This window comes from Cetorhinus maximus, chromosome 7, assembly GCF_964194155.1.
Source record: "Cetorhinus maximus chromosome 7, sCetMax3.hap1.1, whole genome shotgun sequence".
Taxonomy (NCBI): Eukaryota; Metazoa; Chordata; class Chondrichthyes; order Lamniformes; family Cetorhinidae; genus Cetorhinus; species Cetorhinus maximus.
Window position 1 is genome coordinate 145085671 of NC_135885.1, and position 20855 is coordinate 145106525.

Genomic DNA, 20855 nt, shown 5'->3' on the forward strand with positions numbered 1-20855 from the left:
AGTCAACATGGTTTTGTGAAAGGGAAATCATGTTTGACAAATTTTCTAGAGCTCTTTGAGGATAGAACAAGCAGAGTTGATAAAGAAGAACTGTAGATGTGGTGTATTTAGATTTCCAGAAGGCATTAGATAAGATGCCGCATAAAAGCTTATTGCACAAGATGGGAACTCATGGTATTGGGGGTAATGTATTAGCATGGATTGAGGATTGGTTAACATACAGAAGACAGAAAGTCGTGATTAATGGGTCTCCTTCAGGTTGGAAAGATGTAACTAGTGGAGTAACACAAGGATCAGACCTAGGGCCTTAATTATTTGCTATCTATATTAATAACTTGGAGGAGGGGGCAGAGTGTAATGTATCCAAATTTGCTGATGATACAAAAATAGGTGGGAGGGCATGTTATGATGAGGACATAAGGAATCTGCAAGGGGATATAGATAGGTGGAGTGATCGGGCAAAAACTTGGCAGGTGGAGTTTAATGTAGGAAAGTGTGAGGTCATGCACTTTGGTAAGATGAATTGAAAGGCAGACTATTATTTAAACGGAGAGAGATTCCAAAAAAGTGCAGCACAGGGGGATCTGGGTGTTTTTGTGCATGAAACACAAAAAGTTAGCATGCAGGTGCAGCAAGTAATTAAGAAGGTAAACGGAATTTTGGCCTGTATTGCTAGGGGGGTTGGAGTTTTAAAATAGGGAAGTCTTGTTACAACTGTACAGGGTATTGGTGAGGCCGCCCCTGGAGTACTGTCTACAGTTTTGGTCCCTGTATTTAAGAAAGGATATACTGGCATTGGAGGCAGTTCAAAAGAGGTTCACTAGGCTGATTCCAGGGATGAAGGGGTTGACTTATCATGAATGGATAAACAGGTTTGGCCTTTATTAATTAGAGTTCAGAAGAATGAGCGGTGATCTTATTGAAACATTCAAGATTCCGAGGGGCCTTGACAGGGTAGATGTTGAGCAGATGTTATTAGTGGGGGAATCTTGAACTAGGGGGTATAATTACAGAATAAGGGGACACTGATTTAAAACTGAAATGTGAAGGAATTTCTTCTCTCAGAGGGTAGTGAATGTCTGGAATTCTCTACCCCAGAGAGTTGTGGAGGCTAGATCACTGAAAGTAATTAAGGAGGAGGTAGATAGATTTTTGAAATATCGTGGAGTTGAGGGCTATGAGGAGCTGACACGAAGGAGGCATTGCGGCCTGGGGCAGAACAGCCATGATCTTAATAAATGGTGAGGCAGGCTTGAGGGGCCGAATGGCCTACTCCTGCTCCTATTTCTTATGTTCTTATGTTCTCCCTAACAGCACTGTGGGTGTACCTACACTACATGGACTGCAGTGGTTTAAGAAGGCAGCTTACCACCACCTTCTCAAGGGTAATTAGGGACAGGCAGTAAATGCTGGCTGGCTTTGCTAGTGATGCTTACATCACAATAATGATTTTTAAAAATATCATTTATTTCAGTCCTCAGGTATCCATATCATGGCTGATCTACACTGAGTCCACTTTTCTATCCTATCCCCATATCCCTGAATTCCATTAGTGCCCAAAAGTCTATTGATTCCTGTCTGAATATACGCAATGACTGACCACCCAGTGCTGTTTAAGGTAGAGAATTCCAAAGCTTCATTCATGAGACTGTGGAGCTCTTCGCCAGAGAGCGGTAGAGGCAAGGTGATTGAATATTTTTAAGGTAGAGGTCAAAAGATTCTTGACTAACAAGGAATAAAAGGGTATCGGGGGCAGACGGTATAGAGGCATTGAGGCCGCAATGAGATCAGCGATGATCTTATTAAATGGCAAAGCAGGTTCGAGGGGCTGAATGGCCTACTCTTGTTCCTAATCTGTATGTTTGCATGTCCTAAATGATTGGCTCCTTATTCTGACACTATAACACCTGGTTCTGGACTCTCCAACCAAGGGGAAACAGCCTCTCAGCGTCTATCTTAAGCTCACTAGGAAATGTATCCATTTCAATAAGGTTCTTCTAATCTCTAGAGAAAAAAAAACAATTTTATTCAATCTCCCCTCATAAAACAGCCCTCTAATCCCAGGATTCAATCTAGAGGACCATAGTTGCACCTCTCTCGAAGGCAAAGATATCCTTCCTCAGGTAAGAACACCAAAACTGTACACCTTCCTCCAGATGTGGTCTCACCAAAGCCCTACATAACCTGCAGCAAGATTTGCTTACTCAGACTGCAACCTCCTTGCAATAAAGGTTAACATAACCATTTGCCCTCTTCAATCAGTATACACTAAATTATTTTAAATCTTTACCTTGGATGGTCTGAAGTGAAAATCCAAAGCCTGAAGGTTGTTTGACCAGGTAGCACAGTTTTGGCTGTGGTGTTTTTTCACTGACTCCATTCATCACCGGCTGGACTGGGGCAGGGTTGGGACTGCTCAGTTCAGCGATGTCAATGCCTTGCTTCTTGGCATGTGTGTAAGAAGCATCATCCAATACCAAAAGGGTGACAGAATTCCCAGACTTTTTAATCAGTTCTACCACCTGAAACAGAAAGTGACAGTGTGGAACATGGAGATATCAGTTTCCCCAACAATACCATGTGATTGAAATTGATCATTGACAGGCGACAATGAATCAGCTTTATACTGTGCACTGTTCACCTTACTTTCAGCCCATCGTCCTTGGCTCTGTGAAAGAGCTATCCAATGAGTCCCACTCCCCCTGCTCTTTCCCCACAGCCCTGAGAATTTTTCTTTCCAGCTATTTATCCAATTCTCTTTTGAAAGTCATTATTGAACCTGCTTCCACCACCTTTTCAGGCAGCGCATTCCAGATCACAACAACTCACTGTGTAAAAAAAATTCCCATCATCTCCCCTCTGGTTCTTTTGTCAATTATCTTAAACCTGTGTCCCTCTGCTTACCAACACCCCCTGCCATTGGAAACAGTTTCTCATTTTTTCTGTCAAATCCCTCCATGATTTTGAACACCTCTACTAAATCTCTCCTCAACCTCCTCAGCTCTAAGGAGAACAATCCCAGCCTCTCCAGTCTCTCCACATTAACTCAAGTCCCCAACCCTGATATCCCTGGCACCCTAACAGCACTTGTGGGTGTTCCTGCACCGATATTTTTTTAAGAAGGCGGCTCACCACCACCTTCTCAAGGGCAATCAGGGATGGGCGATAAATGCTGGGCCCAGCCAGCGAAGCCCACATCCCATGAAAGAATAAAAAAGAAATTCCAATAAATCTCCTCTACACCCCCTTCAGGGCCCTACCACCCACCCTAAAGTGCAGCATCCAGAGTTGAACACAATACTGCTGAGGCCTAACTAGTAAATAATGAAGGCTTGGCATAATTTTCTTGTTTTTGTACTCTATGCCTCTTTTTTTTAATATAAAGTCCTATAAATACATTGTGGGCACAATTCCTTCTCCATTCTGGGGGGCTGGTAGAAAAGGTCCCTATCCCTGTGGCGATCCAATGCAATCCAAAAAAAGAGTTTCCATAATGACTGTTGCATTGGGATTGGTGAGGGTGGGGGGGACGGTGAAAGTAGAATGGAATCATGTAAGGAGTTTGATTTCTGACATCTAACTATTGGTTTGCAACTTTCTGCTTATTGTATTCGACCAAGCCCCAGATAGACACAATGGGTTTGATTCCAGGGCTGCATTGCAGCGGGAGCGTGGCCGTAAAATGCGGTGAGCCGTTCAAAATTCCATTGACTTTGGCGGGAATGGAAAATCCCACCAGCCGGAGGGGCTGTAAAATTCCCGCCCAGTGTCTTCAAGCAGTCAACACATGAAGAAATAAACAATTATTTCCCCATATGAGATAAAAGCAAAATACTGCGGACGCTGGAAATCTGAAACAAAAATAAAAATAGCTGGAAAAACTCAGCAGGTCTGACAGCATCTGCGGAGAGGAACACAGTTAACGTTTCGAGTCCAAATGACTCTTCATCAGAACTAAGGAAATAGAGAAATGAGGTGAAATATAAGGTGGTTGAGGGGGGGTGGGACAGGTAGAGCTGGATAGAGGGCCAGTGATAGGTGGAGGCAAAGAAGAGATTGCTAAAGATGTCACAGACAAAAGAACAAAGAGGTGTTGACAGTGGTGATATTAGCTAAGGAATGTGCTAATGGTGACATTAAGGGTAGAAAGCAGGACGAGCAAGGTACAGATAGCCCTAGTGGGGGTGGGGTGGGGGGAAGGAATCGAAATAGGCTAAAAGGTGGAGAGAAAACGATAGATGGAAATAAATTTAAAAATAATGGAAATACCTGTCCCGCCCCCTCAACCAGCTTATATTTAACCTCATTTCTATTTTTCCTTAGTTTTGTTGAAGAGTCATTCGGACTCGAAACATTAACTGTGTTCCTCTCCGCAGATGCTGTCAGACCTGCTGAGTTTTTCCAGCTATTTTTGTTTTTGTTTCGAATTATTTCCCCATTCAGTTTTCCCGTTTAGAAATCTTTTATGTTCCTTTTCGAATCCAACTCTCTTTGTAACTTAGAAAAACTCAGCAGGTCTGGCAGCATCGGCGGAGAAGAATAAAGTTGACGTTTCGAGTCCTCATGACCCTTCAACAGAACTGAGTAAAATTAGGAGAGGGGTGAAATATAAGCTGGTTTAAGGTGGGGGGAGAGAAGTTGGGGGGTGTTGGTTGTAGGGACAAGCAAGCAATGATAGGAGCAGATAATCAAAAGATGTCACAGAGAAAAGAACAAAGAGGTGTTGAAGGTGGTGATATTCTCTAAGAGAATGTGCTAATTAAGATTGGATGGCAGGACGCTCAAGGTACAGCTCTAGTGGGGGTTGGGGGAAATAAGACTAACAGGGCATAAAAGGTATAAATTTAAAAATAATGGAAATAGGTGGGAAAAGAAAAATCTATATAAATTATTGGAAAAAACAAAAGGGAGGGGGAAGAAACGGAAAGGGGGTGGGGATGGAGGAGGGAGTTCAAGATCTAAAGTTGTTGAATTCAATATTCAGTCCGGAAGGCTGTAAAGTGCCTAGTCGGAAGATAAGGTGCTGTTCCTCCAGTTTGCGTTGAGCTTCACTGGAACAATGCAGCAAGCCAAGGACAGACATGTGGGCAAGAGAGCAGGGTGGAGTGTTAAAATGGCAAGTTTTGGGTCTTTCTTGCGGACAGACTGCAGGTGTTCTGCAAAGCAGTTGCCCAGTTTGCATTTGGTCTCTCCAACGTAGAGGAGACTGCATTGGGAGCAACGAATGCAGTAGACTAAGTTGGGGGAAATGCAAGTGAAATGCTGCTTCATTTGAAAGGAGTGTTTGGGCCCTTGGACGGTGAGGAGAGAGGAAGTCAAGGGGCAAGTGTTGCATCTTTTGCGTGGCCATGGGGAGGTGCCGTAGGTGGGGGTTGAGGTGTAGGGGGTGATGGAGGAGTGGACCAGGGTGTCCCGGAGGGAACGATCCCTACGGAATGCCGCCAGGGGGGAGAAGGGAAGATGTGTTTGGTGGTGTCATCATGCTGGAGCTGGCGGAAATGGCGGAGGATGATCCTTTGTATGCGGAGGCTGGTGGGGTGATAAGTGAGGACAAGGGGGACCCTATCATGTTTCTGGGAGGGAGGAGAAGGCGTGAGGGCGGATGTGCGGGAGATGGACCGGACACGGTTGAGGGCCCTGTCAACCACCGTGGGTGGAAAACCTCGGTTAATGAAGAAGGAGGACATGTCAGAGGAACTGTTTTTGAAAGTGGCATCATCAGAACAGATGCGACGGAGGCAAAGGAACTGAGAGAATGGGATGGAGTCCTTACAGGAAGCGGGGTGTGAGGAGCTGTAGTCGAGGTAGCTGTGGGAGTCGGTAGCCTTGTAATGGATATTGGTGGACAGTCTATCACCAGAAATTGAGACAGAGAGGTCAAGGAAGGGAAGGGATGTGTCAGAGATGGACCATGTGAAAATGATGGAGGGGTGGAGATTGGAAGCAAAATTAATAAATTTTTCCAGGTCCCGACGAGAGGATGAAGCAGCACCGAAGCAATCATCGATGTACCGGAGAAAGAGTTGTGGGAGGGGCCGGAGTAGGACTGGAACAAGGAATGTTCCACATACTCCATAAAGGTGCCTGTCTCTTTATGGGGTATGTGGAACATTCCTTGTTCCAGTCCTACTCCGGCCCCTCCCACAACTCTTTCTCCGGTACATCGATGATTGCTTCGGTGCTGCTTCATCCTCTCGTCGGGACCTGGAAAAATTTATTAATTTTGCTTCCAATCTCCACCCCTCCATCATTTTCACATGGTCCATCTCTGACACTTCCCTTCCCTTCCTTGACCTCTCTGTCTCAATTTCTGGTGATAGACTGTCCACCAATATCCATTACAAGCCTACCGACTCCCACAGCTATCTCGACTACAGCTCCTCACACCCCGCTTCCTTTAAGGACTCCATCCCATTCTCTCAGTTCCTTTGCCTCCATTGCATCTATTCTGATGATGCTACCTTCAAAAACAGTTCTTCTGACATGTCCTCCTTCTTCCTTAACCGAGGTTTTCCACCCACGGTCGTTGACAGGGCCCTCAACTGTGTCCGGCCCATCTCCCGCGCATCCGCCCTCACGCCTTCTCCTCTCTCCCAGAAACATGATAGGGTCCCCCTTGTCCTCACTTATCACCCCACCAGCCTCCGCATACAAAGGATCATCCTCCGCCATTTCCGCCAACTCCAGCATGATGACACCACCAAACACATCTTCCCTTCTCCCCCCTGGCGGCATTCCGTCGGGATCGTTCCCTCCGGGACACCCTGGTCCACTCCTCCATCACCCCCTACTCCTCAACCCCCACCTACGGCACCTCCCCATGCATACGCAAAAGATACAACACCTGCCCCTTCACTTCCTCTCTCCTCACCATCCAAGGACCCAAACACTCCTTTCAAGTGAAGCAGCATTTCACTTGCATTTCCCCCAACTTAGTCTACTGCATTCGTTGCTCCCAATGCGGTCTCCTCTATGTTGGAGAGACCAAACGCAGATTGGGCGACCGCTTTGCAGAACACCTGCGGTCTGTCCGCATGAAAGACCCAAACCTCCCTGTGACTTGCCATTTTAACACTCCACCCTGCTCTCTTGCTCACATGTCTGTCCTTGGCTTGCTGCATTGTTCCAGTGAAGCTCAACGCAAACTGGAGGAACAGCACCTCATCTTCCGACTAGGCACTTTACAGCCTTCCGGACTGAATATTGAATTCAACAACTTTAGATCTTGAACTCCCTCCTCCATCCCCACCCCCTTTCCGTTTCTTCCCCCTCCCTTTTGTTTTTTCCAATAATTTATATAGATTTTTCTTTTCCCACCTATTTCCATTATTTTTAAATTTATACCTTTTATGCCCTGTTAGTCTTTCCACCCCACCCCCACTAGAGCTGTACCTTGCGTCTCCTGCCATCCATTCTTAATTAGCACATTCTCTTAGAGAATATCACCACCTTCAACACCTCTTTGTTCTTTTCTCTGTGACATCTTTTTATTATCTGCTCCTATCACTGCTTGCTTGTCCCTACAACCACCCCCCACAAACTTCTCTCCCCCCACACCGCCCACCTTAAACCAGCTTATATTTCACCCCTCTCCTAATATTACTCAGTTCTGCCGAAGTGTCATGAGGACTCGAAACGTCAACTTTAATCTTCTCCGCCGATGCTGCCAGACCTGCTGAGTTTTTCCAGGTAATTCTCTTTTTGTTTTGGATTTCCAGCATCCGCAGTTTTTTGTTTTTATCTCTCTGTAACTTGTTAAGAAAAGATTAAGACCTATCTGTTCGTCACAAGCAGTGCTAATTAATCAGTGCTAATTAATTATGACATGACAAGTGTTATTGTGAACATGAGCTCCAGAAAGGATACATTTCCTTCAAGATAACGGATTCCAGCTGTTTTCATTCTGCTTCCATAGGTTTATTTTTTACCTCTAAGCTGCCTTAACTGTTTCACAACGTTGCTGTGAAAATACACACATTCTGCAGTTCCAGCAAACACCTTAACCTGAGTTTGGAACATAGGCAATAGGAGCAGGAGTAGCCCATTCAGCCCCCCGAGCCTCCTTCACCATTCAACTAGATTATGGCTGATCATCCACCTCCATGCCATTTTCCCGCATATCTCCATATCCCTGATGTCTTTAACATCTAGAAGTCTATCGAACTCTGTTTCGAACATAGTCAATGACTGAGCCTTCACGGCCCTCTCAGGTAGAGAATTTCAAAGATTCACTAGCCTCTGAGTGACGAAATTCCTCCTCATCTCTGTCTTGAATGGCCTGCCCCTTATACTGAGACTGTGTCCCCTGGTTCTAAATCTCTAAGCCAGGAGAAACATCCTTGTCTACATCCACCCTATCTAGTCCCTTGAGAATGTTGTAAGTTTCAAGTTAAATTGTGCACCCTGTCACAAAAAAACCTGACAGCATCCTAGGAATGGACAACTTTTAACCATTTCATTGAGTAAAAATCAGTAAGCACTTTAACCTCATGTGATTAACATAAATCCTAGCCTCACGTATACGTGTATGTACAACTGAGATACCTTAACAATAAGCCATCAGCGTGTGCAGCTCTTACCTGTTGATGTTCCTCATTGTCCACGAAAACCGTGTTGACCCTAATGATTCGATCACCATCTCTCAGCCCAACGTTGTCAGCTGGACCTCCTGTCACCAGACAGCGGATCAAGTGCCCCTCAGTATCTTTCTCTATCCTTAAGTAGAAACCAAAGCTTCCGCCTTCCTTTTTCGACAGTTTGCAGACCCGAGGCTGAATGTCAGCTGCCATCACCTGGCGTTTCAGAGACAAAAAAAATGATGAAATATGTGGCAGTCATCGGTCAAATCAAGAACTGGCCAGTTTCAGACCCACAAATATTTCTGTTAGTATCGAGGGGGTACAGCTCAGCCCCTTTCAGGAAAAGGCCACTCAGAATCAGCCAAAAGATCCCTGGATTTTTTAATGCAAGTTACATCCGGCGCAACTGGGGTTTCCTTGATATATTTAAATCTTTGTGCTGGTTTTTTTTTAAAAATCATGCAGCAAGTCAGCCCCGCCCACAAGACAGGCTATGCCCCACATCAAGTTGACCCTCGTGATGGGTTGCCCCTATTGTGCCTGTTCATGAGTCGCTGAGAAGGCTCTTCAGACTAAGCTTTTCTTTTTGGCTTAGAGGCCAATACGAGGAACCTATTAAAGGCTTTTCAATATTAAGAAAAATGCTTAATTTACTAAGAAACTGGCTGGTGCACACCAATGGAACGAATACATCGTTCGGTCTAATTTTTAAGACTTATTTTTGGTGATACATCCACTTTCAGCTGTGGTAATAAAACTGCACCTGGTGACCACTTTAACTATACCAAGGAATACTTTGCAAAGCAAAGGAAAACAATTACATTCCAATACCTGATTGTGCTGCATGGTGGAAGATTTCACATTTGTGATTATGCAAATGAGTTGAGCAGAAATTTGATGAGAAATATCAATTTGGAAAGCTAGCTCAACACTGAGCGTGATTTGCTCCCAGGTTTCTGATTGCACTCAAAGCGGAAACTCGACCACCGTGTCCACAGTGAATCGGGCAAAGCCTGATGGTGTATGTGGGAAATAAATGACGCCATCACTGCAGTTTCTATCATGCCAATTTTAATCCAACATGCACATAAGAAGATTGCCAGGCTTGGGTGCTCACTGGCTTTGCACCCCATCCAATTTTAATCCAAATGCAGCAGCAAGCCCTGGACAATATCCAGGCTTGGGCTGACAAGTAGCACATAGCATTCGTGCCACACCAGTGCCAAGCAATGACCATCTCCAACAAGAGAGAATCTAACCATCGCCCCTTGACATTCAATGCCATTAACATCACTGAATCCCCCACTATCAACATCCTGGGGGTTACCATTGACCAGAAACTGAACTGGACCAGCTGTATAAATGCCGTGGCTACAAGAGCAGGTCAGAGGCTGGAAATCCTGTGGCGAGTAACTCACCTCCTGACTCCTCAAAGCCTGTCCACCATCGACAAGGCACAAGGAAGGAGTGTGATGGAATACCCTCCATTTGCCTGGATGAGTGCAGCTCCCACAACACTCAAGAAGCTTGAAACCATCCGAGACAAGGCAGCCACTTGATTGGCACCACATCCACAAACATTCACTCCCTCCACCACTGATGCACAGTGGCAGCAGTGTGTACCATCTACAAGATGCACTGCAGGAATTCACCAAGGCTCCTAAGGCAGCACCTTTCAAACTTGCGACCTCTACCGTCTAGAAGGACAAGGGCAGCAGACACATGGGAACACCACCACCTGCAAGTTCCCCTCCAAGCCACTCACCAATCTGACTTGGAAATATATCACCGTTCCTTCACTGTCGCTGGGTCAAAATCCTGGAACTCCCTTCCTAACAGCACTGTGGGTGTACCTACACCATATGGACTGCAGCGGTTCAAGAAGGCAGCTCACCACCACCTTCTCAAGGGGCAATTAGGAGTGAGCAACAAATGCTGGTCTTTCCATTGCTGCCCACTTTGTTGAAGTCAATATTGGGTGGCGTGTAAAACAGACATTCCACATAATCCCCTAGAACCCCATAGGATTTTCACACAGACAAGAGGTCACCGACCTGAAACATTAGCTATATTTCTTTCTCTCTCCACAGGCGCTGCCTGACCTGCTGAGTATTTCCAGCATTTACTGTTTTTATTTCAGATTTTCAGCATCTTGTGTTTGTTCCCGTGGGATTCCCATCTGGAGAGATAGGGTAAAGTTACTCCTCTGTAGTTTGAATACTTAGTAATGAATTGATTTGAATTTAAATCCAGCTCAGCATAATGAGACCAGGGTCTCTGCAATTAGTAACAGAGCTCACTGTGGAGGAATTCCCCCCCAAATTCCTGTACCTCCCCCCGTTATCAATGGCTTGTCCATTTCCTCTGGTCTTGTGCTGTTTACTGATACACCCGGGCAGCTCTGTATCATTTCTCTCAGGAAGAGACAATATGCATTTATGTAGCACCTTGTCATGTCCTCAGGACATCCCAAAGTGTTTAATAATTAATGGAGCACTTCTGAAGTTTAGACATTGCTATATTGGCATTTTAGACACAGCAAGATCCCAGAAGCAGCAAATGAACGAATTGGCCAGATAAACTTTTTTCCTCCATGACATTGGTTGAATGAGGAATACTGGCCCAGTAGAGCTTTCTGCGCTTTTTCTCATTATGCTGTGGGATTTTCACCAAAGATGTGAAAAGGCAGGCTAGACCCTGGTTTAACATTGGAGGGTGGATGTACAATATCAGCTATCCCACTCTGAGTCAAAAGATTATGGGTTCAAGTCCCACTCCAGAGACCTGAGGACCAAAATCTAGGCTGACAGTCCCAGTGCAGCACTGAAGGATTGCTGCACTGTCAGCTATGCCATGATTCATATAAGTTGTTAAACTGAGGCCTCAACTGCCCTCTCAGGTGGGTGTAACAAAACCTAATGGCACCATCTTGAAGCAGAGCAAGGGAGTTGTCCGCAGCATTCTGGAGAATATAACTACCAACTAAAAAACAGAATATCTTGTCATTATCAAATTTATTTATTCACTCATGGGATGTGGGCATTGCTGGCTAGGCCAGCATTTATTGCTCATCCTTAATTGCCCTTGAGAAGGTGGTGGTGAGCTGCCTTCTTGAACCGCTGCAGCCCATGTGGTGTAGGTACACTCACTGTGCTGTTAGGGAGGGGGTTCCAGGATTTTGACCCAGCGACAGTGAAGGAACGGCCGATATATTTCCAAGTCAGGGTGGTGAGTGACTTGGAGGGGAACTTGCAGGTGGTGGTGTTCCCATGTGCCTGCTGCCCTTGTCCTTCTAGATGGTAGTGGTCGTGAGTTTAGAACATACAAACATGCGAATTGGGAGCAGGAGTAGCTACCCGGCCCTTCAAGCCTGCTCCACCATTCAAAGAGATTATGACTGACCTGATATTCAAAGACTCTGCTTCCACCACCTTTTGAGGAAGAGAGTTCCAAAAACTCACAACCCTCTGAGAGAAATATTTCTCTTGATCTCTGTCCTAAATGGGCGACCTCTTATTTTTAAACAGTGGCCCCTGGTACTAGATTCTCCCACTAGAGGAAATATCCTCTCCACATCCACCCTGTCAAGATCCCTCAGGGTCTTATACGTTTCAATCAAGTCACCTCTTACTCTTCTAAACTCCAGCGGATACAAGCCTAGCCTGTCCAACCTTCCCTCATAAGACAACCTGCCCATTCCACTGCTTCTAGTGCATTTACATCCTTCCTTAAATAAGGTGACCAATACTGTACACAGTACTCCAGATATGGTCTCACCAGTGCCCTGCATAACTGAAGCATTGCCTCCCTACTTATGTATTCAATTCCCCTCGCAATAAATTCTAACATTCTATTAGCTTTCCTAATTACCTGCTTTACCTGCATACTAACCTTTTGTGATTCGTGCACTAGGACCTCTATATCCCTCTGCATCTCAGAGCTCTGCAATCTCTCACCATTTAGATAATATGCTTCTCTTTTATTCTTCCTGCCAAGATGGACAATTTCACATTTTTCCCCATTATACTCCATTTGCCAGGTCTTTGCCCGCTCACTTAACCTATCTATATCCCTTTGCAGCCTCCTTGTATCCCCATCTTCACGTCTTACTATCCTACCTTTGTGTCATCAGCAAATTTAGCAACTACATTTTTTGCAATAATCTTTGATGTGGCACCTTATCAAATGCCTTCTGGAAATCTAAATACAGTACATCCACCGGTTCCCCCTAATCCACAGCATATATTGCTTCTTCAAAGACCTCCAATAAATTGGTTAAGAACAATTTCCCTTTTACAAGACCATGTTGACTCTGCCAGATTACTCTGAATTTTTCCAAGTGCCCTGCTATAACGTCTTTAATAATAGCTTCTAAAATTTTCCCTACGAGAGATGTTAGGTGGGCTGGCCTGTAGTTTCCTGCTTTCTGTCTCCTTCCCTTTTTGAACAAAGGAGTTATATTTGCTATTTTCAAATCTAATGGAACCTTCCCCGAATCTAGGGATTTGGAAAATTAAAAACCAACGCATCAACTATCTCACTAGCCACTTCTTTTAAGACCCTAGGATGAAGTCCATCAGGACCCAGGACCTTGTCAGTCCGCAGCTCCAACAATTTACTCAGTACCACTTCTCTGGTGATTGTAATTTTCCCAAGTTCCTCCCTCTCCATTTTCTGACTTACAGTTATTTCTGGGATGTTACTTGTATTCTTTATAGTGAAGACTGATACAAAATACCTGTTCAATTCATCTGCCACCTCCTTATTTTCCATTACTAATTCCCCAGAATCTCTTTCTATAGGACCAACACTCACTTGTTAACTCTTTTCTTTTTAAAATATCTATAGAAACTCTTACTATCTGACTTTATATTCCTATCTAACTTAGGAAGGTGCTGTCAAAGGAATATTGCTGTTTGTGGGAGCTTGCTGTGCACAAATTTGCTGCCACATTTGCTACATTACAACAGTGACTACGTTTTAAGCTGTAAATCAGGAAATGGAAGAGATGGAGGAACTCGGGAAAATTACAATCACCATTGTCTGTAGAGTGCTTTGAGATGTCCTGAAGTGTGAAAGATACTGCATACAAATCATGTTTAACTAATTTAGACAGACTGGTGGAATGGGCAGATACGTGGGAGATTAAATTTAATGCAGAGAAGTGTGAAGTGAAACATTTTGGTAGGAAGAACAAAGAGAGGCAAAACAAATAAGGGTTACAACTCAAAAGAGCCCAGAGAATAAAAGGGACAGTGGTAGCATTGGTACAACCATTGACAGAGTGACAGCAACCAGTTAGTAGTAGTGAAGTTTTTTTGCACTGAGCTGTGACCATTCTATGATTCAATGTTTCTATAAATGCAAATTCTTTAAAGTCTTCTTGCAGGACTTGCAGTGTTAACGGAGGTAATGTGCTCAGGTTTTGGTATGGGGCCAGAAACCACAGTCCTGCTGACTGAGAACAGATTCCGAACCAGAATGACATTGCAAGAGAAACCAGGGCAAGGAAGCAGCCATCGACTTGAAATCACTTCCCATTGTAGATGTTGACATAGGAATTTCTGCTGGCAAAGGTGTTTGTAGGATATTGTGAGCAGCCGTCAAGGGGGCGACAACAATCTGTGGGATGAGATTCCAGAGTCAAGGGCGTCAATGTTTCAGCCAGGATTTTGGTGGGTAGCATTCCTTTTGCGTGGAAACTCTCCACACACTTGTTCAAATGGTGTGAGGTGAGAATTCCATTGGGAATTTTCCTGTTCTGCTAAATGAAGAATTACAGCTTCCAAGTGGGAGAATTCCCTAGGAAATTCACACCATTTCTTTAATATCTACTGCGATACATTACAAATCCTGGGCAAAATTTCCTTCACTGTCCAGATACGCTGGGTCATGACCTGAATTGATTCCACACCAAAGTTCCACACGAGATCAAACAAACCTCAGCTCCCTTGAAAGAATTTTCCGGGAGGTGTGTTTGACACCTGCCAGACACATTTTCAGAGCTGAGACTTCATACTGAGCTGCGATATTTCTCACACATTTATTAATGCAGCAACATTTGGAGCAAAGGTCTGCTGCTTTAATGCTATACACAGCACTGGTACAGGAATTCTGCTGACAGATACTTCTGCTATTTACTGCTGAGCAAGAACAGCATTGCTGAACTTTCATGATCAAGTTCATGATTAACTTGTTTGCTTTGATAATGATTACCCAATGAGGAAGGTTGCGTGTGTAAAAAAAACAAAAAGGAGGGGGAAAAAACGGAAAGGGGGTGGGGATGGAGGAGAGAGTTCATGATCTAAAGTTGTTGAACTCAATATTCAGTCCGGAAGGCTGTAAAGTGCCTAGTCGGAAGATGAGGTGCTGTTCCTCCAGTTTGCGTTGAGCTTCACTGGAACATTGCAGCAAGCCAAGGACAGACATGTGGGCAAGAGAGCATGGTGGAGTGTTGAAATGGCAAGCGACAGGGAGGTCTAGGTAATGCTTGCGGACAGACCGAAGGTGTTCTGCAAAGCGGTCACCCAGTCTGCGTTTGGAAAACCTCGGTTAAGGAAGAAGGAAGACATGTCAGAGGAGCTGTTTTTGAAGGTAGCGTCATCAGAACAGATGTGACGGAGGCGAAGGAACTGAGAGAATGGGATGGAGTCCTTACAGGAAGCGGGGTGTGAGGAGCTGTAGTCGAGGTAGCTGTGGGAGTCGGTAGGCTTGTAATGAATATTGGTGGACAATCTATCATCAGAAATTGAGACAGAGAGGTCAAGGAAGGGAAGGGAAGTGTCAGAGATGGACCATGTGAAAATGATGGAGGGGTGGAGATTGGAAGCAAAATTAATAAATTTTTCCAGGTCCCGACGAGAGCATCATTCAAAACTCTGCTGCCCATACCCTAACTCGCAGCAAGTCCCATTCACCTATCACCCCCATGCTCACTGACCTACAGTGGCTCCGCTTTGGAAACACCTCAATTTTTAAAATTCTCATCCTTGTTTTCATATCCCTCCATGGCCTGACCCTTCCCTATCTCTGTAACCTTCTCCAGCCCTGCAATCCTCCGAGATTTCTGTGCCCTTCCAATTCTGGCCTTGTGCACACCCCAGATTTTTATCTTTGCACCATTGGCGGCCGTGCCTGAAGCTGCCTTGGCCCCGAAGCTCCGGAATTCCCTCCCTAAACCTCTCCGTCTCTCTCTCTCTTCCTTTAAGATTCTCCTTAAAACTGACCTCTTTGACCGAGCTTTTGATCATCTGTCCTAATATTGCCTTATATGACTCAGTGTCAAATATAGTCTGATAATTTCTCCTTTGAAGCACGTGGAATGTTTTACCACATTAAAGGAGCTATACAAATGCAAATTGTTTTGTTGTAAGTGTGTGGGTGTACCTTGAGTAGTGACTTACTGTGCTCCTCATTGCAACCATCATGTCCATATAGACCTCACACATTCTGAAGAAGAAGTCACATTGGACTTGAAATGTTAACTCCCCTTCTCTCTCCACAGACGCTGCCAGACCGGCTGAGATTTTCCAGCGCTTTCTGTTTTTATTTCAGATTTCCAGCGTCCACATTATTTTGCTTTTATGTGATTCTGCACCTCACATTTTATTGGATATGGCAGGGGGTGGAGGTTAATTTCCCCCGTCTCGATCATTGTCACTTCGGCAGAAGGTGGATGGAAACCCTTTTCACTCAACAAACCAGGATCGCCCCCCTAAAACCAGGGTGCTGGAATGGAGTTTGCCCCTGGTGATGGCTGCCATGCAGCCCCAGAGAGCTGAACTTTGGTCCCAATCCACACTAGGGTTTACCAATGTATTCCCGAAGTTTCCTTACTACCTCCAACTGCCCAACCCCCACAGTCCTGCCATTGGCTAGCTGGTCACCCAATACAACCTTCCCAACATCCTTCCCACAGAATCTTCATTACCTGATTGGATGATACCTGGCTCCCAGTCAAATTACCTTTTATTTCTTCCCATCTCCAGTAAGAGATGAACGGAAGGGTTCAAACAAAGAGAGTAAAACACACCTTTTTTAACATCCCCAGTGAATTTTCTCCTGAGTTTTGGCTCCTTGCAGTGGCCTGAAGATCAATATTCAATTCCTGGAGACTCCGGGCCAATTCTGGAGGGTGGGCAACACTAACCCGCACTGAGCTCTCACATGGCCATTGAGGAATGAAGACTCCTCTACGCGGGTAGAGAACATTCATTCACCCGACAAGACTAGACTCGAGCCCAGACTCAGCCTCCAGCATCACCCAGCAGCCTGAACATATTGAAGTGTACAACAACAACTCACATTTGTTCAGCATCTTTACGGTCGTAAAGTGTCCCAATGTGTTTCACAGGAGCAATTATCAAATGAAGTTTTGACACTCGAGTCGCATAAGGAGGTATTAGAACAAGTATAGTAGGTTTTAAGGACAGTCCTAAGGCCGACAGGTGAAGGGGGGTATTCCAGTGCTTGGGACTCAAGCAGCTGGAGGTATGGCTGCTATTGGTGAAGGCCTTTGCCTACCTGAAAGTTTGGAGTCCACCCCCATGCACCCGGCTGTCCTCTGAATCTGTTAGTGGATCTTACACCTCCCCGAATGTGGGGGCTAATCTGCTACAAAAAATAATGTTGATTCTTGGCAGGTTGATGGCATTGTGTAGGACTCTTCCAGAGCCCAAACCACTTCACTTCACTCGGTCTAGCTGCCTCCACTATTACCCTGGAGCCAACCAAGTTCCCGGTTGGAAGAGAGTTCCTTAAGTTGTCAACTGTGTCTCAGTGGTGGCACTCTCACCTTTGAGTCAACAGGTTGTGGGTTCAAGACCTACTCCAGAGACTTAAGCACAAAATCCAGACCGACACTCCAAGTTTAGTATCGAGGGAGTGCTGCACTGTTGGAGGTGCTGTCTTTCAGATGCGATGTTAAACCAAGAGTCTGTCCACTCTCTCAGGTTCGAAGGAGAGCAGTGGAGTTCTCCCCAGTGTCTTGGCCAATTGATCCCTCAACAAACCACTTTAAAACAGATTATCTTTTTGCTTTTATATTAAAACAGATTATCTGGTCATTTTCGCATTGTTGTTTGTGGGATCTTGCTGTGTGAAAATTGACCACCGTGCTTCCTACATTACAACAGTGACTACGCTTTAAAAGTATTTCATTGGCTGTAAAGCGATTTGGGGTGTTCTGCGATTGTGATAGGTGCCACAAGTATACAAGATCTTTCTTTCTTCTCCGCCTTGGCAGTCATTTAACCTGTGAGGGGCAGAAGGAAGGCCCCTTCCCGAGGCATTGTGGAGACCTCTGGAACCCATAGGGGACCTGGTAACCAGATCTGCTGTCAGAAATGTCCCACCACCACCATGAGGTGCATTAGAGCCATTCAGGACAATTTCACAATTTCACTGTCACAATCTCCAACAACTTCGGACCATGAACTCTCTCCTCCATTCTCACTCCTTTTTTATCCACTTTTTCAATATTCATTTTTATTTTTATTTTTTATCCACTTATTTTTATTTTTTATTTATTTTCATTTATATTCATTGTTTTATCCTCACCTTTTATCCTATTTTCAATCTTTTCTCCCACCACCTTCCCATCCCCCACCCCCACTAGGGCCGCCTGTCACTTGTTCATGTTCTTTCCAGAGTGCTTACCCTTGTCCTGCTATTATCACATTCTGCTTTCTGACCTTAATGCCACCATCAGCACCTCCTTTAGCCAGTACCACTATCATTAACATCCGTTTGTCCTTATCTTCATGACATCTTTGTCAATCTCTCCTTTGCCCCCACCTATTGCTGACCTTCTATTCAGCTTCACCTGCCCCACCCCCCCTTAAACAGCATAAATTTCATCACATTTTTACTTCTCTTTAGCTCTGAAGAAGAGTCATACGAACTCGAAACGTTAACTCTGTTTTCCTCTCCACAGATGCTGTCGGACCTGCTGAGTTTTTCCAGCATTTTCTGTTTTTGTTTCACAATCTCACTCAATGGGCATGAATCTCCAAAAACACCAGGGAAGCATATCAGAAATTCAGGGGCATATTGCTGTGAATTTCCAGCCATTAGTGTTAAGCTCTGCACTGGTAGCACAGGTAAATATTAACCCTGGTATGCACATGAACCAAATTCCGTGTCCTTGGCACAGCGTGACTGTTCCCTTTAACAATGTGTGAGTGCAGTGATTGACAATGTTCCGCGCAATGCTATAAATAGGCCACACAAAACAGAGAAAAATTTGAGGGAACGTTGTTGTGGCTAACTGTCCAGAGGACAACCCATGGCAGAGGTTCTCACCAGCTTCCAGAGCACACTACAACATTGTGATCATACTGCCAATTGCCACATTAGGAACAGGAGGAAGTGATTCAGCCCCTCCAGCCTATATCGCTAGATCATGGCTCTACCTCAGCTCCATGTACATGCCTTTGGCCCTTATCCCTCGATCCCCTTACTCAACAATGTCTACCAATCTCAGTCTTGAAGCGCCAATTGGCGCAAATGTTTGAGGGGAGAGAGTGCCAGGTTTCCACTCTCATTTGTGTGAAAAAGTGCTTCACCCCTGAACGGCCTGGCTCAAATTTTAAGGTGCTGCCCCTTGTTCTGCACTCCCCTACCAGAGGCAATAATTCCTCTCTATCTACCCTATTATAGGTAAAAGTCCAGGCTGCTACACTGAGTGAGGTAAGGTGGTTTGGTCTCCACATGAGTCACCCTGGCAAGAATTAACCTTATTACTGAATCATCTTAAACATGTCATTTAGATCATCCCTTAACCTTCTATACTCGAGAGAATTCAAGCCTACTCTGTTCAGCCTGTCCCCCTAAATTAACCCTTTGAGTGCTGGCAGTGAACTCAGGGTCAGCAGCACAGAGTCACTTATTATTCTCAATGTGTCTAAAAGAAAGATAAAAAAAAACCTTGCATTTAGATAGCACCTCCTGACTCAGGGCGAAGAGTGCTATCATTGAGCCATAGTTAACACAGAAAGATTTTAGTTAAAGGGTGTGTGGATCTGCTAATCACAGAAAAATCACAGAATTACAGATTTGCAATAGCACAGAAGGAGAGGCCATTTGGTCCATCCTGTCTGTGCTGGCTTTCCAAATGAGCAACACTATTTCTCCACATTAGGGTGCCTAATATAATTAATGATGCATTTTGCATTTGGTGATCATCCCATCTGCGGAATAGATTTTCAGAAGTAGGTTACCGTACATGAATCAATGCTGTGTTAAATTAGTTTGGAAAATTGAACCAGGGCTATAGTCTGTTATGGAATAAAATAGTTGGGATAACAAATCGTATTGACTGAGAATTCCAGGCTGCCTGGACTTTTTTGCTTTGCTTAAATTGTGAAAATGCAAAGAAAGTGTAGAATTTGTAATTAAAACTTATTTACCTGATTATTCGATTAAACCCGATTCTTGATGATTGCAGCCAACATTTGAACAGCAGCAGAACTCACGACACAGATTAGCAATGTGATAAATGATTAAAACAGACACAGGGGAATTCAGAGACGCTGGTTATGTTACAATGTTAACAACTTACAATTAAATTCAAGCCACATCTCTATCCAAAGTTAATTCGGGTAAAATATGGGAGAAAAGCGCTTACCAAACTCTGGCTGACTCAGTTCTGAAAGAATCTTTGAATGTTCCTTTTTAGGTGCAATCTACACCAATGGACTTTGATCAAGGGTTGGTTAAAAGGTTTAGCAATTCAACAGAGGACTGGAAAATATAAGCGGGATGTCAATAACATTCTCTATTTTATTACGTCCAATAATTGATCCAATTCTGGCTTCTGGTAGCGATGGGAATTTACTAACTAATGTGAACATAGCCACTTGGCCAGGACACTGCGTAAACCTCTTTACCATTTAGGAGCTAAGTGGCTGTGTGTTGCTCTAGGTTAGGAAGGTTTCTTCTGCAGGAAGTGTTAGTGTGTAAGCTTTCGAAGGGTTTTTTCTGAAGATGTGTTAGGCAGCTTAACAGTGGATGAAGGGAAGGGTCAAGAAATGTCAGCCCAAGGGGGAGTGATTGTGAGTAGTTGAATGTGTAAGCATAGGCAGTGTAGCATCCCAGAGTGATTGGAGGGCAGCTATAGGAAGTTGGGGGACTAATGGGAAGATGGAGAGAAGTATTGCTGGTACTGGAGCCAAGGAGAGGGTAAGGCAGACATTGAAGGGTGAGTCTTACCTTTGTAGTCCTGGTGTGGTCATTAAACTTCTTCCTGAACTGTTCTTGGATACAACGAGGCTGGCA

At 44.6% G+C, this 20855-nt stretch overlaps 1 protein-coding gene across 2 annotated transcripts in view; it reads right to left on the minus strand.

Moving 5' to 3' along the window:
- The window catches only part of pdzk1 (PDZ domain containing 1), a 35978-nt gene extending 15630 nt beyond the window's left edge, over positions 1-20348 (minus strand). Inside the window, exons 1-3 of one of the 2 annotated variants that reach the window (XM_078546047.1) lie at positions 20206-20348; positions 8580-8792; positions 2291-2522 (exon numbers count right to left, since the gene is read on the minus strand). In XM_078546047.1, the coding sequence (XP_078402173.1) occupies positions 2291-2522; positions 8580-8789 (442 nt within the window). In that variant the 5' untranslated portion in view covers positions 8790-8792; positions 20206-20348. Of the gene's footprint in view, positions 1-2290; positions 2523-8579; positions 8793-19987; positions 20008-20205 lie in introns of those variants that run through there. The other variant, XM_078546048.1, reaches the window with a different exon arrangement.
- Positions 20349-20855: the final 507 nt, after the last annotated feature.